Consider the following 20499-nt stretch of genomic DNA (forward strand, 5'->3'; position numbering starts at 1 on the left):
ATAGATGCAGCTGTCTCTTGCTGTGTCTACCCAATCAGGAATCTGCTTTAAATAAGACCGCCACCTGTCACTCACAAATTACTTGCTGGCACACTTGAGGCTGAGAGAATCTCTCCACCGGTGTAAGGGTACTGTGGGTGGTTCCATCTAGAATCAAACACTGCTTTTATCATTCTTAAGAGAACATAACTGTGCAGTTAGGGATTCTTGAGTTACCAGTCATCCTGTCTACTGTTGAGAATTAGTGCAGTCGAGTGCCATCAATTCCCTAACAGCTAAATGCCTTCCCACCAACACACAACACACTCTTATGAGCGCAATGTAAACAGACAAAGTATTTGCTTTCGAAGGAACAGTTCAGCAAAAAATGTAAAATTCTTTAATGATTTACTCACCCTCATGTCATTCCAAAGCCGTATGATTTCCTCTCCTATTGCACAACACAAAAGACATTACGTTGGTCATCCCATTACTTTCCATTATATGGACCTCTGAGACATTTCTCTCAATATGTTTTGTGTTCAACAGAAAAAAAAAGGTTTTCAACAATATGGGGGGGGGGGGGGGAATAAATGGGAGAAGTTTTAATTTGGGGTGAACCATACCTTTAAGTGCCCAAAAATTAGGGTCAACATTGTTATCAGTGTATGTGTGTACGTATTGTATGCATTTATAGATATAAAATGGGCAAGGACTGGCGGTGATTATGTAGAATTCCAACATCAGAGCCAGCTGAAATGTTAATGGGAATTCTAAGTGTACAAATAGTATCTGGATAGACGCCACAGAACACTTGCCTGCCTTTGTCTGTTATCTTTATGTCTACCAGAATCATGTTCCATTCACATTGTCCCAGTAGCGTAATAAAAATCCTCTTCATTTTAAATATAGAAGCATTATATAACTTACGCAAACAGATTTAAATACATCTAATATAATATTATAAAAAGTGATTTTTCAAATCCAAAAAGCAACTTTTGTTACAAATGCCTTAAAAACTGCTGCTAAACAATAAGCTTAGTGGCTCAATACAAGTGCTTGACTTAATCAAACATGGTGTGAAACAGGATCTTTATCCATGAACATATGTGCCGGTGCATCTGTTAGGAGTCTGAAATAGGCACACTTCACACCACAAAGGTTTTAGGGTGGGAAAGTCAGAGGTTGGAGGTCAGGGTCTGGGTATAGAGCTATAGGCAGAACAAAACAAGGCCCTGCAAGGAAGAAAATAGATCCTTGATGCATCTGTCCAAAAAGCTTACCTCTGTCTCGTTCAGCAAAGGTCACATGGGTGGGGCGGACCTTATAAAACCTTCAGGCTTCCATGGAGAATAGTTCACTCTTTCCACTCTCTTCCTGGGCATTAAGTTAAATCGTTGGTCACTGACCCTTTCGTCCTTTAAAACCCCAAAAGTAGCACCATGTGTGACATAGTAGAGTACTTAGAGGAGTTTCAGGAGAAACCGGAGGAGGTAAACGAAATGGAAGAGGCAGAGGAAGAGGAGGAGGAGGTTGAAGAGGAAGAAGAAGAACAAGAAGTGGAAGCACAGGAGGAGGAAGAACATGAAAAAGAGGCAGAGGAGGAAACCAAGCCCAAACCTAAGTTTGTTCCCAACATTACAGCACCAAAGCTGCCTGATGGAGAGAGGGTGGACTTTGACGACCTCCACCGCAAGCGCTTGGAGAAAGACTTCAATGAACTTCAAGGTCTCATTGAGCACCACTTCAGCAACAGGCAGAAGGAGGAGGATGAACTTGTGACTCTGAAGAACCGCATCGAACGGCGCCGGGCTGATCGTGCCGAGCAGCAGCGGACCAGAGCCGAGCGAGAGCGAGAGAAGCAGGCACACCTAGCCGAAGAGAGGGCGCGGCGTGAGGAGGAAGCAGCCAAAATCCGTGCGGAAGAAGATGTCAGGAAGAAGAAGGTCCTCTCCAATAAGGGCTATGGAGGGTACTTGCAGAAAGTGGATCAGAAGAAAGGCAAGAGGCTGACGGAACGCGAGAAGAAGAACAAGGCGCTTTTGGAGCGTCGCAAGCCCCTCAACATCGATCATCTGAACCAAGAGAAGCTGGGAGAAAAAGCTCTGGACCTGTGGAAGTGGCTCTGTGAACTCCACGCAGAGAAGTTTGACCTGGCGGAGAAGCTAAAGAGGCAGAAGTATGACATCAATGTTCTGCGTAATCGCGTTACTGACCATCAACGGGGAGCCAAGACAACTAAGAGCGCCAGGAAATCCTGGAAGTAAACTGAATGGATTAACACGTGAAATTATGCATAATACAATGAACATCCCAAAAGGTTTGTTGGAAACAATTTCACAAGCATCTCATCAGACTTTTTAGGACAAGATCTTTTTTTTTCTTTGGAAAAACATGTTTCTCTTAATCTTGCACTGTTTATTCATTTTATGCATTATACATGCAATGGGTTTTGTTGTGTAAATGTATTGTTTCTAGAATCTTTATAGAAAGCTCAGTCAGCATCTGAATGTGAGGTTTGTTGCCTTGAAATAATAGTATAAACATCTCACAACTATGGATTATACAACATTAAGTAGAAAATTGTTGTTGAATTGTTTTTAACTGCTTCCCCCAATTACTACAAATATCCCAGAAGGCATCAAAGCCTTATGCATGTTATTTTTGTCAAGAATGTGTTAAATCACTAATTTACAACTATCAGTTTATTAAACGTTGGAATAAAACAATAAGAAATACATCAACGTTTTATAAATGTCCTAAAGGTCTATATTCTAACAAAACAAGGCACATTGGTTGCTGCCATTTTACAAACATCGTTTCAGTCATAAAATGGTGCCAGTAAAGCTTTGTGCTACATAAAATGACCTCTTTTCTTGCTGTTTCCACTATGAAAAGCAAATTATATTTTATAATGTAAAAATGCAATTATGGAATGACTTAGGAAGTACTAAGCTGCCTTATTACTATATACTTCATCTATCAGCCTTGTAAAAATGAACATAAGAATGATCTACATCACTTTAACAAACGCATACATAATTGTACATGATTTTGAAAACATGGCAGCAGTTACAGTTGGTCTATGATAATGCGATCAGTCAACAAGAATTTGGCCAGCAAAATTTAGATTAACACACAGATTCAAAATGCAGAAAAGAAAATCTCTATTCATTGAAATGAATTAGCTCATCTAATAAAAAATACCTATAGCATCTGTTTATGTAGCCCATAAACTAATCCTAAATCTTTGAGTCTCAGCCAAGGGTCGTATGCAAACAAGCAATGTCATGTCAATGTAATCAGAAATGCTTTTTTTCAACTAACCCGATAAAGGTATTATTTTTGATTATTTTGATTTCAGAACATACAATAACAAAAATAAATTAATAAAGATGCAGGTTACAGCAAAATGTAATACAAAATATTTAGCACTTGAAATGTAAAATTTGTAATGTGACCGTGATCCTTGTCTTTTGTCCAATATACACAAAAAAATATTACTTTAAACCTATTAATTTATAACTATAAAATATTTGAATAGTGGTCATATGGTACAATTAAACCTACTAGCCAATTTTCCAAACCATCTCATACCATGTGACCCCTGCACAAGATCTAGAGATCCCGATTGTTGCTGCTGATCATTTTGGGATATGATGTTCCGATGGAGCGTCCGTGTCTGTACACCACAATCACCATCAGATACTCGTCCACCTTCACCGTAACATTAGTCACGCGCTCATCAGACAGGAGAAAGACAATAGTAAAGAGAGCCAACTCAAACTCCGGGCTGACGCCGATGAAACAACTGCCCACTGGCTTGACCAGACCGTTCCAGCTGAACTGCAGGTTCAACACGTGATCGTCCTCATCAGGCTGGGAATTTTAACCACAGAAATCAGTATTAACTTCAATGAATTTTAAGTGTTGCATTATGAGTGCAAATGTTGCACGTTTTATTCCCAAGCAACATGTTACATGCTAATAAAATGTGTACATTAAATGCACAGAATGAAAGTCGCTTTCTATCCCTTCAATAATAATTTATTCAAATACCGTATCCTTGTTATCTCTGGCCTTGTATCCTTTGTAGTCCACATGTTTGTGTTTCTCCTGGAGATAGAACTGGACCCAATTATGGAGGCCCATGATCTCCTTGCCATACTTGGTTTCGCCGACAAACACGTGTTCAAACCCACAGGAATCCTCACTGGGTCAAAGCAGAACCGCACACACATTTCTGTTAAATGTATCATAGTTTATAAAATAAAGACAACTTTCACATAAATTAAGGGGCCATCTAGTGGCCATGTGAAAAATGCTAACTAAAGGTGATAAAATACTTTGACCCTAATACACTGATGATGACTGACCTGTAAATAAAACCGAGCTTTATAACTCACCCTCCATTTCTGTCTCTGTGATAGAGCCTAAACCACATGTCATAGAGTTGACTTTTAAACTGAGCTTGGTCCGACTGAGCTCGACCTTTGCTTACTAAGTATCTGTGGGCACACTGAAAACACAGAACCAATCAAAACAGGACAAACAGACTGTAATAAATGTTGGACTGCAATTAGTATGTGTACAATAATGTCTAGAGTGTCTTAGGACTTCATTGTAATAATCTCCTCCTGTCTACAGCAGTCTTAATATCGCTATAAATACAGCAGTTTGACTGTTAAATCATAGACCAGGGGTTATCAAACTGGGGTCCGATAACCCCAGAAGATTCTAGGGGGTCCCCAGAAAATCTTACAAGCACAAATTTTAAAAGGTCTATTGAACATAATTACTTTTCATTTAGAAGTGTTTATATTTATTTCTAATTCTTCTTTCTTGCTGCATGCATACACTCCAGAATTGGTTATTTTATATCTGTATAGCGATTTTTTTCTTTATTTCACTCATTGGTAAATAAATTTGAATTGAAATTGTTTCTTTTTAGATTTGTACATATAACATAACTCTTATTTTAGCCAATTATTTAATATGTTGTCTTCATTATATCATACTTATTTACCTAATACAACTTCAATATTTTTATACAAATAAAATATAGATAGATGGATATCTATTTTAGGAAGTGGGTCCTCACAAAAGATTCACCAAATTTGGGGGTCCCAACTTTTGAAAACCCCTGCCATTGACAATTCATTTTACAGTAATGTTAATGTACATCTTATAATATTGTTGAGAAATGTTCATGTTCTTTATAATATTCCTGTTTTTATATAGTTTTTTTCTAATATTTATGTTTATGATCAAATGTATTTTCTGCAAAAATGATATGCAACAATGACAAATGCTACAGAAAGCCATTATATTGAAAATCAATTAGATATTGTGTGCAATAAAACGACACTACTTGATGTACACCAAGTAAGTACTTAGTGATGGCCAATAAAAACTAAATTAGAAAAAGTACTTATAGAAAAACATGTTGAAACAAACACATTACGATGTTTGCAAATCACCATTAGCAACATTCAGCTCTACAAAATAAGTGCACCAGATGTACAGATAGTGTGACAAATGAGTCATACGACTAACGGAAGTCAAAAACAGGACCAGTGGGTAATGATGTAAGATACCTTCATGACTTCTGTCTTCAAAATGGCTTCCAGGAAAAGATTGTTCTCCTGAAGTTCTTCATTTGTCACCTGCTCAGCCACTCCTGTAGACGTCTCATAATTGTCCAACAGTTTTATAAAGTCTGAGGAGAGACAGACAAACAAACATGTTACAATGAAATGAATATAGTATGTACATCATCTTGCTACATTAGCAAAAGGTCTGTAGATATATTCAGATCATTGTAAAACAATAAATGCTTGAAAATGATAAAAGTGTGAATAATTATATAACTGTAAGCTATGGCCTTCTTACGGTCATAAGTATCCATGCTTTTGAGCTTGTCTTCGTTGACATACGAGAACAGGGGAGCTCTAGCGCTGTCCCTGGCGTGGTTACTGCCCTCAGAAACAAAGCCAGCCTTCCCCTGTATGAAAACAAATGTACAACACAAAATTATCTTTGCAATCCATATAAATTGTAGCACTGGTGTGTATATACAACGTAGTAACAATAATCAACGCTGTAATAAATAGATTTGTACTGGCATTAGTGTCTTTACAAACACATCTGCAACTCTGACCTGCAGGTTGATTTTATAGTCGATTCCAGGTCTCATGCGGTTGACATCTAACTTCCACATCTCATTCATCACATCTGAGAGCTCTTTATTGATGCCTTGACTGCAAGAAAAAGACGTATGAAGTTAAATGTGCTTATAATTTCACACACTTAAACATAAAACAGATCCATGCACATTTGCATTGTAATCCATTGCTTGAATGATGTTTTTTGCTGCCTTTTGCCACAGCAAGAACACAAACTGTTTACAGTAATAGTAGCTAAACAAATCTGTCAAACATTTCTGAAATTATAAATACGAAGCTTTGTAAGATTATTTACTGTTATGTGAGGATCAATAAAATAGATTGTACAGAAAACACCTATTGATCAACACAGCTGTTTATTAACGTCTGCAAACCAGATGTGAATCATTATGATGAAAAACATTTGTACACAAGTATATGTGTTTTTAAAAACATAAACTGACATCTGACATGTATTTATTAAACAATACATAAACGTTCAACACACACAACTTGGCATTCTAAGCGTGAAACGGAAAACATGACATCACTTAAAGCGCACGTTACGTAAGATGTGTAAATAAACTTGTTACGTTATTTTTCTCACCTTCGGGCCATAATATTCAAGTTATCGGCCAAGTAATTCCTCCGTTAGCTGAAGAACAAGTTGAGTCACTCAAACACAATGATAAACTGGTTTCGATAAGTGCGTACACGTGTACCGTCAAACAAAGTCATCGTCTGAAGAATTCGACCAATAAGAGCGCAGATAAGATAGCATATGGTAGCGGATTGGTTACTTTTCATTAAGGGCTGGTCATAATAGTACAAGCGTAAAGGGAAGTAAAATCAAGGAAGGGAAGGGAGTGTCTCAATGTGACAAGTTGTATTCAGATTGTGAAATTAAAATGTATTAAATTAAAAGAGCATATTAATTATTAGTATATTGAATATTAGTATTATGTGTCTTTGAACAATGAAGTCTTCTTCTGTAAGGAAACTTTTTTCATGAATGTAACTGATAACAGATTGTAATCAATATAATGCATCTAAACATAAAAAACAAACAGGTTTTATTGCTTGTTTTGAAATATGTATTTGCAAACATGAGATAATTTAAGTAATTTTACTAACTACTATTCATATTCATAAGGCGTCAGTTTTTGTATGTCTTCATTCATGTGCTGGTGGTGCACTTCAAGAGCCCTGTTTGGGATGTTTATTTTTTAAGGACGAACTAAATCATCTTTGCAGATCCAGAAAAAGTCAACGTAACTTCAAATTTCCTTGTTAAGATAAATGAATGCTAAATGATTACTGATATTGTCCAAACATACATCAACTAAGCAAGCAATAATGTGCACATTTCGCATTGGGTTACATAATGCACCTTTTGTAACAGTAAACTGTTAACGTCTTTGTTAAAACATTCTGAGTGTGAGCAAAACTCAAGCCATAGTAACAAGTCCCAGGCCTCAGGAATGTGTGCAACACTAAAAGTGCAATTAAAAGATTCGGTTGGTACAATGCACTCAACCCACTGACAAAGTTGCCAAGGACGTTTCGACATCCTTATTGTGTTTGTGCACAACTTTTAATCAAGCTGCAAGTTGCCTTCTAACACTTGTTTAAAAAAATCTGACAACTCGAGCTACCTTAAATCTTACTGTTAAAAGACAATTCAGATTACAGATATTGAGTTCTATATACACTCCTAAATAACAACATCTAAGCACAAATTTATGTACTACATAAAGGGGAGATACCTGAGAGAGTTATCTGAGATTGACACATTACATTTTTGTAAAAGGTATGCATACAAAACACTCTGTGTTGCGTTTCTCCGGTGTGACGTTGGGTTATGGGACAACAGTACATGGTAACAGGGTAAAACGACAGGTTAGTGCGTCGGCCAACCTTAAAGGCAAGTTGCAGTTTGAGCACACAGTACGATTTGGGAAGCAGGGTTGTAGGACAGCCTGTTGGCTTGAGGATGTCCGATTTGTGAAGGTTGGACGTGGGGCCGAAGAGAATATTTTGATAGATTTTGATAGTCGGTCTAGTGATCTTCTAAATTGTTGTTGTGCACCTTGTACCCAGCCAGGTCTCGCTGATACTGCAAGTTAAGTGCATGCAGTGTCCACTCCAAAGTGCATTAGCCAATGAGCGTGCTGAGATTTACATCAAATAACAGGCACAGATATTTCAATACAGCATGTCTAAGAGTACTTCATTTATTGCAAAAACTCAACAAGCAACATTATTTTGAATGACATGTTATATAAACAAAGCAGTGTATTGACCCATTTAGATCATTACCAATAAACATGTTTAAAGTTATAAAAATATTTTTGAGTCTGTACGTCTTTATTTCAGTCTGACCATGTCTTCTTGACAAAGCAATAGTGGACAAGCTACATTTGTCTGGATAAGATGAAGAAATCCAGAATCCAATAACAATCCTATTTTAGTTTCAACATAAAACAAACAATATCTGAATTAACAGCTCGATGAAACCTATCATATTATTGCTTTGTATGACTCTAATCATTGATATATCAGACATACAAATTCCTTAAAGTATTTGTTTTTTACTCACCCATGGGTGTTGCAACAAATACTGTATTTACTGTCCAATAGTTAAAAAAAATCACTAGTTAATTAACTTTCCTAAATGAACGAATAAATAAAGTCCTCTTTGTTTTATTTTACCTGGTTAAGTAGTGTAGCATATGGAGAATGGCAAAGCATTTATGCTGAACCAACATAAAGGATGAAAGAAAAGTGGGTGGAAAAGCACCTCTTCATCGTAAACATGCATAAAAAAACTTTCATAAAAACACTTTCTACGAGTTATTTACCATACAAGTAAATATATAGGCTATTGCTGGCGCACAAAATGAAAACACAAGAAGTGTTAGACAGTTTTCATGCACTTCTTTAATATATCAGTTTTTCATATTCACAACAAATACATTAAGCTCTTTTCCTCTTATATAATACAGTCTTAAATATTTTTACACAGAAGTATTTTCTCAGAATGTCAACTATCAAAATGTCTTTTCTCAACCTTTATTTCTTAAGTTGAAACGTTTTAAGTCATTTCAATCTCCATGCCTCCAATAGCAAACGCACAGTGCTTTCTTTGTACAGCTATTTACAGGTGAAAAGAGTACCCCAAAAATCTGTATGATAGTTCCCACTTGAATGAACTTGCACTGGGGTTAAAGTGCAGGCAAGGCAACAGAAAGGAATGTGATATGGACCTATGGTTTGTCGGGGAGCGCATGAAGGGCTTTAAAAGCACAGAAATAAAAAGAGATGAACTGAATGAAGCAGAGCAAAATGGGTTAAGAGGACCGGTATGTGCTTTTAACCCATTTCCTCCATATAAATATATATCGGAAAGTTAACAAGCAGGTCCCCAGGTATTCCAGAGTCAAATCTTCGCCTCTTCAGTAACATTCCCATAGAAAATAAATACACTTCTACCATCTCTAAATGCAACCCAGGTTAGGTTTGCCAGTCTTAAGTGAGAACCGTGTCAACCTGCAACACACGGGCTCATTAAAGTCCTTTCAAATGTCTCAACGGAAACAACACGTGTAGGCAGTAGGCGTCAGCTCGACCAACATGACAGTGGGGCAGAGTCGAAGTAGAGTGTTAAATTCACAGAGCATCGCCCTTGATATTTCTTATAAAAATAACAGGAAAGAGAAAGAAATAATTGAATAGTTCTAGATATAAGCAAGGAGACGGGTGCGTGTCCTCGCTGTTGTAACAGAGCACGGGTCAGTGATCGGTGCAATGAAGAGTCGTAGTTTCAGAAAACAGCAGGAACAAGAAATTCGTAGTTTCGTAAAAGAACCGGCTCCACTGATGCAGACGGGTAGCTTCTCTAAAAACGTCCAACATGAGGGTATTTGTACCCTCCACAGTGTCCATGTAAAATTTGAGGTCTAAACAGTGCTCAACACAAGTCAACACAGCCCAAACTTATATGCTAGAGGGTCAACACAGATGTTTGAGGAGCTTGAAGAGTCAGCATTCTGATAGTGTTTAAAATCACTCGGCCAAACAATCTGGTTGAAGATCCAGATAACCGCTTTCCAGCAAGGTGGACACAGACTCAGTTGGGAATGTTGGATTCAGCTTTGGTGTTTAGTGTCCCATGGCCCTACCTGCCTTTATCATTTCATCTCGAGATCCATGCTGTCACCTCTTAATATGACAAAATATATTAGTCTTTAAAAAGAAAAATTGCTTATCTGCATCAGTCATCTTTACAAAGTGCACAGACACACTGCTTGGTGTCCATTTCAGCAATCACAGAATGAGTGAGAGAATTATATATATATATATATGTATATACACGCATCTCCAGTTTTTGAAACACCAAGTAATAAAATTAAAGCAATATAAATTAATGTAACTTTGCAGGCCTGCCTGTCTATAACACAAGAAAAACTACATGAGAACAATTAAAAAAAAAAGGAGAACAAATATTTTGGAATGAACGCCAGCAATGTAAGGTCCAAAGGGGTGTCACATGACTTAAGGATGGATGAAATAAACATTGAACATTGGGGCCTCAAAGGAACAGCTTCTATAACAACACTGAAGAATAAGCTTGATAATCTTTGAATATTAAAAAAGAAAGTTGTATTGTTTAGGATATTTTAGAATATCTCCTGTCTTTAAAAACAAAACAGCTGGTCCAGAGATCAATAACTTTTTTTATGGTTGCTTCATTTACCCGTGCTAACAAACTAGAGAAAGAAAAACACACAGTCGGTCTGTCTATTCTACAACTTACGACCCAAGAGGGGGAATAACGGAATTTGTCATATTAGCAAGTCCACCCTTAGGCAACATAATGTGTAACAAACTCAAAAAAGAAACGTTTCTAAACATCATTCAAGTTATCTCCTGATATCCAGCACCTTTTCACATTTGGCTGTGACTTCACATCCTCTCTTTATTCCGTCCAATGAGAAATGCCAACAGGATGAATTCCTCATCATATCCAAGCCTGGACCTTGTTTTCAGTTTGGCCAGTGCTGAGTGTTTTCCCATCCAGGGGTGGAGCAAAGGCAGGGCTGACGCAGTTGAACCATTTCAGTCCTTTTAGAAATCCGGTAAAACCCAAACTCACTCATCGTTCTTCCTAGAATTTTTTTTTTGCCTGCCACAATCTGTTTGGGTTTATCTTCTCTGTGACGGTGTTTTTTTTAGCTCACGCCAGTCGTTTTTATTTCATGTCGCATTGTTGAGAGACGTCTATTTTCTATACTCGACATTTTTGAAAAATCTGCAATGGCACCCTGCAGAGATCTTTTTATTGGAAAGCGATTCCATTGAGGCCGTAGCTCTTCGGGTAAGGAGGAAGAAAAACAGCACATTCTTTGAAACAAGTCCTTTCTGTGTTATAACTGAACCCACCGCAGAACACAAGACGTCTTGAAAAGTGACATGGGATGGAGTTTTAGCATGTGCAGCACTATTTAAACGCTGAAAATTCACCTGGAGGGGGAAACAAAGGAGAGATTTTTATCAGTTTCGTCGCTATAAAAGTCAAAAAGCACAATAATATTTGAGTGTATACTTGCCATAGCCACCAGCCTGAATGGGCGTCTTCGGGGAAGCGCAGGCATACAGGCTAAAGTCTTCCGTCTGGAACCCGGCGCGGTTGAGGGACGGTTCAGAGGCGCTACGGTGGATCTTGGGCAGAGAACGTGCCAGCAACTCAATAGAGGCCAGGATCTGTCATAAAGCAACAATTTATGTAAACAATTTAAACATAACCAATGTCCAATTTGACATGTCGAAACCCACTGACAGGGATATTTGAGGTAAATCGAATTGTTGAATTGCATTTTCAGCCAACATAAAAAATGGCATTTTGGAAACACTCTTGCTCCATCTAGTGGCGATGCACCTCTACATAAATCTTCCATCCCTCAGCTGAAGGCAAATACATTTAATTATCTGTTTACTGTCTTGGAAAGAAACCCCAGCTGACAGCGGTGCATAACATTACCTGTGGGAAAAGAGGCCTTTCCTCTCGCTTCTTCTTCAAACAATCCGCCATAAGTCTCTTCATGGCTTTGGGGCAATTACTGCGCACTTTGCTCAGGTCAGGAGAAAGGTAACCTCGGCCAACCATAAAGATAATCTGAATTGGAAAACGCATTGAATTATGTCTTTTGCCACAATTTACTTTTCATACCTAGGTTAACTGCATAATGTAACCAGTAGAATGCTGGACAAGGTAAAGAGGATAAATCACTCACCTGGTCTCGGTTGTTGATGTTGGAATAAGGCAGAACCCCTGACATGAGCTCATAAAGCACAATGCCAAACGCATAGACGTCCGACTGGAAACTATATGGGTTTTTATCTTGCAGCCTGATGACCTCTGGAGCCTGGAATAGCCCAAAGAATCAGTGTAAATGAAGCACTGACATTTATTCAGATGTTTTCCTAAAGGTTGGGGTTGAAACTAAAACCTCAGGTATAACCAAACTGAACAGACACACACACACACAGGTAAGGACCTTTAATACTCACCATCCATAAAATGGAACCAGATAGCTGCTCAAACTGGTGCGAGCCACTCCAGCGAGACTTCACTGTAGCCAGGCCGAAATCACCGATCTTTACCGTTAGATCCTCATGCAAGAAGATATCTGAAAAGGTGCTGTTAAGGCAATTATTCAACTAACACACGTGCACTCGCACACCTGGACATAATTGTCAACTTCATGTGCACATCGATGATGGAGGTTTTGAAGGATACTGTTGCTCTTCAGATCTCTATGGATGATGGATTTAGCGTGCAGATAGCTGTGAATAATAATTCAAACAGATTACATTCACATTAAACAGATTTACCCACATTTACACACAGTGTAAACATTACATATACTAAGCATTTGTCTAAAAACAGCACATAAACAGCATATAAACAGATGGACTATGTTCTGGTAGATGGTTCTGATCCATTGACTCACTCCATGCCCTGAGCCGTTTGTCGGGCGATGTCGATCAGTTTGATCATCTCAAACTTAGTCTCGATGATGTGCAGGTGGTGATAGAGACTGGAACCTTCACACCACTGCGTAACAATAGCAAGCTGGGGTTTGGTGGTGTAGCCCATGAAGAGCAGAATGTTCACATGACGGGTTTTCCTGCAAAAAAGCAACATGAAATTCTGAATGTTGGACGAAACAACATCAAAGGGTTATGAACAAAGGAGAAAACTGGCTAAATATTTTTAAATAAGCCGCTTATCTGACACATTGGCCTACGTATGTGAATACATAACTTGATGCATTTTTACAAAATATGCAATTGCATAAAATCTATAAAATTTTTATTTATTAAATTCTTTATTTTAAACCTGAATTAAAATTGAGATCATGTTCCACAAAATACTTTTTTTATAAATGTGGGTAATTTTGAGGCTCTCATACCTGAGGACACCCACTTCATTCTTAAAGGCCTGTAGTTGCTGTGGAGTGGGGGCTGTGACATTCAACATCTTGACCGCCACATCGCCTGTGAGGAAGAGGCATCATATCACCTTTCTATACATTTGTGTTTAATCTCAAAGTCATCCATTTTTGAACAGGACCCACCATGCCACTTCCCCTTATAGACTGTTCCAAAAGAGCCAGATCCTATCCGCTGACCCAAAGTGATCTGACCTTCCGAGATCTCCCAATCGTCGCTCGAGTCCCGTCGACCCAGGGTTTTCTACCAACAAAAGTGAGAACAACATAAACGACCTCTGATCTTGAATGTGCTGTCAGAAATCCCAGCTAGAGCCTACGCTGTTCCTCACCATTTTATTGCGGTCCTCCGACGAAGACGATGGCTTCCTCTCTCTTGGTTGGCACGGCGACTTTGACACCTTCACATTGCTCAGGGAACCGGGTAAGGAGGCGGGAGGTGTGGCCGAAAGGCCTGTTGTAGAGCCTGGAGGGCAGCAAAATCATATTAGAAGCAAAATACGGAATGAAGAGTCAGAGAAAGAGGAAAGTGTCACATCAACAAGGAGCAAGGTGTTGCACATAGAGCATAAAACCAAATCCTGAGCCAGTTCCCATTCCAACAGGCGGGCCGGGACCATACAAAACCCAAGGACAAATAGATCTGTAAAGCCAGTTACGCATTACACACAAAAACAGAAATAAGAATGCTAGGCCAAAGACCCGTCCCTGTATGAGTGACTCATGTGTCAATATTGCCCCAAGTGTTTCTATTGTAACGTTCAGCTCAGTGAAAAGTGACTGGAGCCCTCTAAATGTCAGTGAGACTTTGAAAGAGAAGTGGCAGAGGAAGGTGAGATTCCAAGAGAGGAATGAAATACGCCAACAAAACACACAAGGTGCGAGACAGACAGACAGACAGACAGGCAGAGCACAAGACAAAGCGTGGGACACAGCATCACACAAAGGCCTAGCTACCTCTGAACACAGGCTCGGGCTCAAAATCAAACACATTGTCATTGGGGTGGGAGGGCTGAAGGGGGCTTGAGGTCCTCGCTCGGTTCTTCCTCAAGCATCGGGCTGGGTGTTGCGTGAGGGCTGCAGGGGGAGAGAGACAGACACGGGTTCACTGGCCCCCGAAGCTCAGACGCATCTCATGTCACCCACTACTGTTAATTCTCAAAGGTTGTTTTGCTTGTGTATCTTAAATGAATGGTTCACGGACACTCGGTCAGCTTTACTCACCGTCGGGAAGTTTACGTTTCACAGAACAAACGAGTTAGAAACAACACGGGGTGAGTAAACACTGTCTGTACAATTCCTTCAACCTACTGAGTGTTGGGAAAAGCACTTAAACACAAAGTACAGGGGCAGGTGTTTGAGAGCACCGGTTAGGAATTATAAGTGCACGCAAATATAGATAAACAAATGATCTGAAGCAATTCACAAAGCAGACGGTGGAGGAAAATAGTGTCTATCTGTTTCACTAGCAGACAGCATGAAATGGAACATGCGTCCCAAACTTCTAAGGCCTATGACACACAGAATGCACAGATACATGGGATGACGGAAAGCTAGAGTGAGTATACGTGTGCGTGAACCCTTACCTCCATCCGACCTCGGTAAGCCATGATCACGGATCAAATCCTAAAACAGAATAACACAGAGATTAGCATCTATTTCCATCTGTTTGTGCATAATCTTCCAAAGCAAGTCAGTTCTAGCGTAAGGTTAACAGATACGAGTATAAAACAGAAAATCTCAAAATCTAACAGTTGAAAAGGGATATACAGGTCATATAAGACAGTAAAATTAGAGACTTAGCATCTGCAAGAAAGCCAAAGGGTTCGGACATAGACTATGTTGCCATTATTTTGATTTATTATTACGTTTTTATGAAATTGTTATAGTTATATATTTATATAGATTTTTGGGGTGAAATGTGGACTGATCATAAATATGCTCCTCACATCAATGTTGACCGGTTCGATGGTGTTAATATGGACGTTGGGAGCCGAGGAAGAGCGATCCCTCTGGCCAAACTGGTTGCGGTGATCCTCTTCTCCCTGTCTAAAGGACTGCGGGATAGGGATGGATTTAGACGGGGACACAGAAGCATGGCACAGAGACCTGGAGACACAGACAGAAGTCCACAATTAACTTCCACATCATAATGCAATGAATAAAGCCACTCATGTACTACATACTTAAAGGGACAGTTCACCAAAAATGGAGAATTCTGTCATTTACAAACTTTTGCATCATTCCAAATATGTATTAAATTCTTTTCATTGCCTTTTATTGCATGCATTGTAAATTTCAATATCTGTTCTTGGATATGATTTTAGAAATTGAGTATTCAAAAAGTCTTACTCTGATGGAGGGAGTGAAGGGTACATCTCTGACAACGGGGTGGTGCCCTCTGATGACGCCTCCTCCTGGGAAATGGGGTGGTGCACCAGAAATTTTGACGCCAGCAGTAAACTGAACATGAAAAGAAGATACAAATGAACAATGCACAAACTACTCATATTTAATTGGACTCTGTCTACACAATAAGCAAAATAATTCAAGGATGCTGACACAATAACACTCACTCAAGCTGATCGTAATTGACACACATGAGCGGGACCTCGGTGCTGCAGCGCTGGTGAAACTTGTAGCCGCACGTCTGGCAGCGGAAACCCTGGAACAGCAGCTTCCGACAAAAGTCGCAGAAGGCCAACGTAAAGAACGTCTTTCGCACCTGTGAATAATGACATCACGGCGGTCAGAGTTCAGATAAACTACCAAACTGTTTACCCATTAAATCTTCAGTATACTCACAAAATTATGGGTCGTGAGTGGAACGTTCTCTAAAACCTCGACGTGAAGCTCCTCCCCCGTCAACCAGGAAATGTCTGTGTCCCATCCAATGGGCTTTTTCTCCCTACAAAACATTGTAATTAAAAAATAAGATTTAAGACATTCAGGTGCTGATGATAACAAAACAAAACATGTAGTAATTGTTGATTTTACAAGTTTTTTGGAAAAAACAATCCAGGAATTTTACTGTGAAGGTGGTTTGTGTGCATCATGTTATTACCCATCCTGAATCCTATAGACCGCACAGCATTCTGGGATCAGTCCTCGCATCATCAGAGCCTTCTCAAAGAGTCTCTCACAGTTATCCCACAACGAGCTGGGACCTAAAACACACGCACAGATGAAATGTGCTTTCCGTTAGTCTGGACTTCTTGGCTTCACTATACACCAGTGAATCGAACAGAAAAGGTGAGCAGAATGAAGGTGGTCACCTACACTTGATCATTTCCCATCTACTTCCACAGCAAAATTTTCCCCAAAACACTTTCTAAAATTCTGAACGCTTACTCGGGAGTAACCACAACATATCTCGCTTTCTCAGTTCATGAAAGTGCTTCACAAATCCAACTGTGGGCAAAACACTAAGAGACTAACAATATGCCTCAACGCTTTCTGATCCCGTTTCTAAAATTCTGTCTTCTCGGAAATTTACAGGAAAAAATATTCAATGTTTATTGTACGGTCTAAATAAAATTGCCTAAAGCAGACGAGACCCACAGAGTATTTTCACAACAATTGCATTTGCTTTTTTTGGTGCTTGTTCATACAACTTACAATCCTTCTCCAATGTGCGTAAAAGAGCAGTGTTACATTCTTAGTTTCAAGTGGTTAATTTCTGGACAATGTACACTTCTAATTTCTTCCCTATTAAAAGTAAACAACATTAAGAAACAACCCTTTTCACTTACCACCGTCCTCTGTTTGTTGGGCAGAAACACCCTTACGATAGGCTTCTGGGGCGAGCGGGGATTGCCTCGACTCGCATCAGTTGGGGTCTGCAGGACAGCCAGGGTGTTTGGGGCAGAGGGGGCGGTCTGGACAGCCGGCCCCTTAAAATCCAGCTGGGTCTGGGTTGGTGAAGAACAGAAGTCTGTTCCGTTGCCAATGGCCTCCAAAAGCTGCTGTTCCCGTTGTTGTAATGCATCTAATTTACTAGTGTATTCCTCATAGGCCTGTGGCATAGGAAATTGATCATCAATGTAACATTTTACATGAAAGGAAGGACACAGATTTGAGGTTATGAAAGCAGATTTATTAGCTATTATGCATGATAGGAGATTTAACATCAGGCAAGTGGGATACTTTTTTAAAATATCTTCCTCCTTTAAACTCAAAGCGAGATGAAAGCATATGCAATTGGCCTAACATTGCAAGCATCATTGGCCAGATCTTGAAATGTTAGCAAAGACTACTGTATGGCTGCATTCTCAATCGAACCACGCTGCCCTGAAATATCATTTGTCAGGTACATTGCGTTAACCAAAGTATCATTTCTCCCTTCACAACTATCGACAGCTGTTTTGTTAGAACAACTCACCTCCAGATATATGGATGGTGGATTGTGTTCTCCACCAAACTTATCTAAAAGGGCTTCTATGTGCTCTTGGGTTAACTTAATCATCTGTTTGATGTTCCATATCTGCAAAGAGAAAACCATTTAGGAGTTAGCAAACCAAAATTTGTCATGCTTCTTTGTTTGATTCCTATCCTTTGATTAGGCGACAGAAAAAAGTAAGTGCAGTCAATTGCCGATATGTAAATGTAAAAGCACTTCATTATAGCCAAGGCTTTGTTCTATTATCGAATAAACACAGAAACACTTGTTTTTTTAATGCCAAGCTGTAAAAACTGAGGCTGGACTCAGTGACCACAGAAAATGTGTAATAATCGAATGTGAGGTGTGAAGGAAATAAAATATAGACAAGACAAGGACAAAGCAATTGACAAAATAATTATTTTCAAAGTTGTGAAAAAAAATTTATTTTATTTATTGTTCCTCTCTAAAGTCTGACTGTGGATTTGTTAATCTCATACTGAGTTTTAAATTACAAACACTTTCTGTCCTCTTCTAATATAAAAGGCTCCCGAGATACCACTTTGTTCACAGCACTTGTGTAACCTCAATATTAACATTGTTTTGCGTCATCTTTAAGGTATTGTGCATGCCGGTTCTATTAACACGAAAATGGCAACAATTTAGTCACCGTCTCAAAATTTAGACATCAGGGAGATTCACTCGTGCAAAGACGCAAGCAATCCACTCGTTCTGAATAGCCAATGTATAAATATTTTAAATTTTGCCAAACGATACATGAAGCATCATAACATGCAGCAATAATGTTCCCTGGAAAAGCTCCCAGTCACGTCAACACAGTTTGATGGTTGCAAAAACAATTTGACAAGAAAATCCTTGCACACCCTCCTTGAAACAGCTTATTTACGTGCATCTAACCTCAGGGTAAGATTACTCTATAGAGTCATGTCATCAGTTGATTTAAATCAACGTTGCAGATAAACTGGCTTTACGGGTCAAATTAGTTAAAGAAAAAGGGACAAGGGTGAACCTCTTTTGACTTTCTTAGTAGTTTATCCATTGACTCCCAAAACTAAGACATTTGTTACTGGCTGCTCTTTTGATGCAAATCTCATGCGGTAACACACTGCGTGTTTTCAACATGACCCAACATAAGTTAAAAGATTTAAAATAGCCGAAACGTGCAATAAAAGGCAGCTATCCAAAACTTTTCCAATGTAAAGTGGCCCCAGACATCAAATAAACACGAATTACAAACACGGATGAAACCAACCATTTAGCATGAATAAAAAATGTATATTGTATACCAATATTGATCTATTACATTCCTAAATGAAAAGAACAATTACACCAGTATATATAGACAATGCACCCAGAACAACCGTTTATATGAAACATAAATGAAATATTTGCTGTTATTCAGTGCATAATCAAACAGTATTACGGAAGGCAAATGAATCCAATTACCACTAAGCACTCTATGATGATAACTTACACGACCTGCCCTTTAATCCTACTAGCCTGCATGCAAAATACACAAGTGATGTGTAAACTTTTCATACTTTACAAATGAAACAAACAAATGGTACCCAAGGATCAAAGAAGGGCTCTTATAGCAGCATATGTAATGTGAACAGACTGACAGCTGACTGGTATCAGAACCATCAAACTGAGAACAGCGACGCACGCAACACATTGTAATAAATCTGCATGCTATTAAAAACAATATATTTTTAAAACAAATTAGGCTGGGGTTTCACTGGGTTCAATGCCCAAGCACAATGACATCACTGCAGATTTTAATTTAAATGCATTCGCAGCTCGCGCCAGCCGGTGACACAAAGGAGATAAAACGACGAAAGTAGATAACGTCTCTCGATCTGTAGTTTGTCATTTTAACGTTGCATGGTGAGATAAATAGCATGCATGCTATCGAGCTGGCCTGCACAGGCTCTTAAGCTAAAGCTGCAGTGAAAGGCAATGAAACACGGACAGGCCTTCAGATAAACATTGGGTCAGAGAACTGCAATGGGAGAATTATAAATGGCGTCATTCAGAAATGCACCCGTTAAAATGCACACACACACATATATAATATATATATACAGAACTAGACCGACTAAATATTTTGTGCATCATCTGCCCCCCTGCAACGCATCGCACCCCCACGCTCCGTATCACAGCCGGTGTTTCCTGAAGACCTCCATCCAGCCCGTCTACGCTCAACAGCCGAGCTCTCTTTCAACCCCGACTCCCCCATTGTACCTCCTCGGGAATGTCGTGTTGACATTCGGGGATCGCCGCTCCTCCGGAACGGGCGGACTCGAGCCCCGCGCCCAGCTCGTCTAGTCCCGTGTCACTCTCCGGATCGCGGTTCATAGTGTCTCCGTTAAAGACGGGCGGTGGGGACTCGGCGCTGCTCAACGCCGCCATTTTAAACCGCGAGAAACTGAGTGGAAAATAA

At 39.3% G+C, this 20499-nt stretch overlaps 3 protein-coding genes across 3 annotated transcripts; 1 reads left to right on the forward strand and 2 right to left on the reverse strand.

Moving 5' to 3' along the window:
- Positions 1-1421: 1421 nt before the first annotated feature.
- Positions 1422-2246, forward strand: tnnt2c (troponin T2c, cardiac). Its single transcript, XM_056749342.1, has one exon. It carries the CDS (start codon positions 1422-1424, stop codon positions 2244-2246), a length of 825 nt encoding a protein of 274 aa, XP_056605320.1.
- Positions 2247-2666: 420 nt separating this feature from the next.
- si:dkey-222f8.3 (Poly(U)-specific endoribonuclease-C-like) lies at positions 2667-6877 on the reverse strand. The gene is made up of 7 exons (XM_056748469.1): positions 6751-6877; positions 6140-6239; positions 5872-5983; positions 5577-5698; positions 4386-4498; positions 4039-4192; positions 2667-3858 (listed from the first exon to the last, which is right to left on the reverse strand). Exons 1-7 carry the CDS (start codon positions 6759-6761, stop codon positions 3598-3600), a joined length of 873 nt encoding a protein of 290 aa, XP_056604447.1. The 5' UTR covers positions 6762-6877; the 3' UTR covers positions 2667-3597.
- Positions 6878-9063: 2186 nt separating this feature from the next.
- Positions 9064-20498, reverse strand: braf (B-Raf proto-oncogene, serine/threonine kinase). The gene is given in 21 exon segments (XM_056748040.1): positions 9064-11666; positions 11753-11906; positions 12184-12318; positions 12437-12568; positions 12714-12832; positions 12943-12989; positions 13157-13333; positions 13619-13703; positions 13784-13901; positions 13990-14123; positions 14615-14734; positions 15244-15283; positions 15607-15766; positions 16010-16120; positions 16234-16382; positions 16463-16565; positions 16722-16785; positions 16788-16824; positions 17410-17673; positions 18039-18140; positions 20301-20498. Coding segments are annotated over 21 exon segments (2442 nt in total). The 5' UTR covers positions 20469-20498; the 3' UTR covers positions 9064-11643.
- Between the last annotated feature and the right edge of the window lies 1 nt (position 20499).

The sequence above is a fragment of the Triplophysa dalaica genome, chromosome 5 (assembly GCF_015846415.1).
Source record: "Triplophysa dalaica isolate WHDGS20190420 chromosome 5, ASM1584641v1, whole genome shotgun sequence".
Classification (NCBI taxonomy): Eukaryota; Metazoa; Chordata; class Actinopteri; order Cypriniformes; family Nemacheilidae; genus Triplophysa; species Triplophysa dalaica.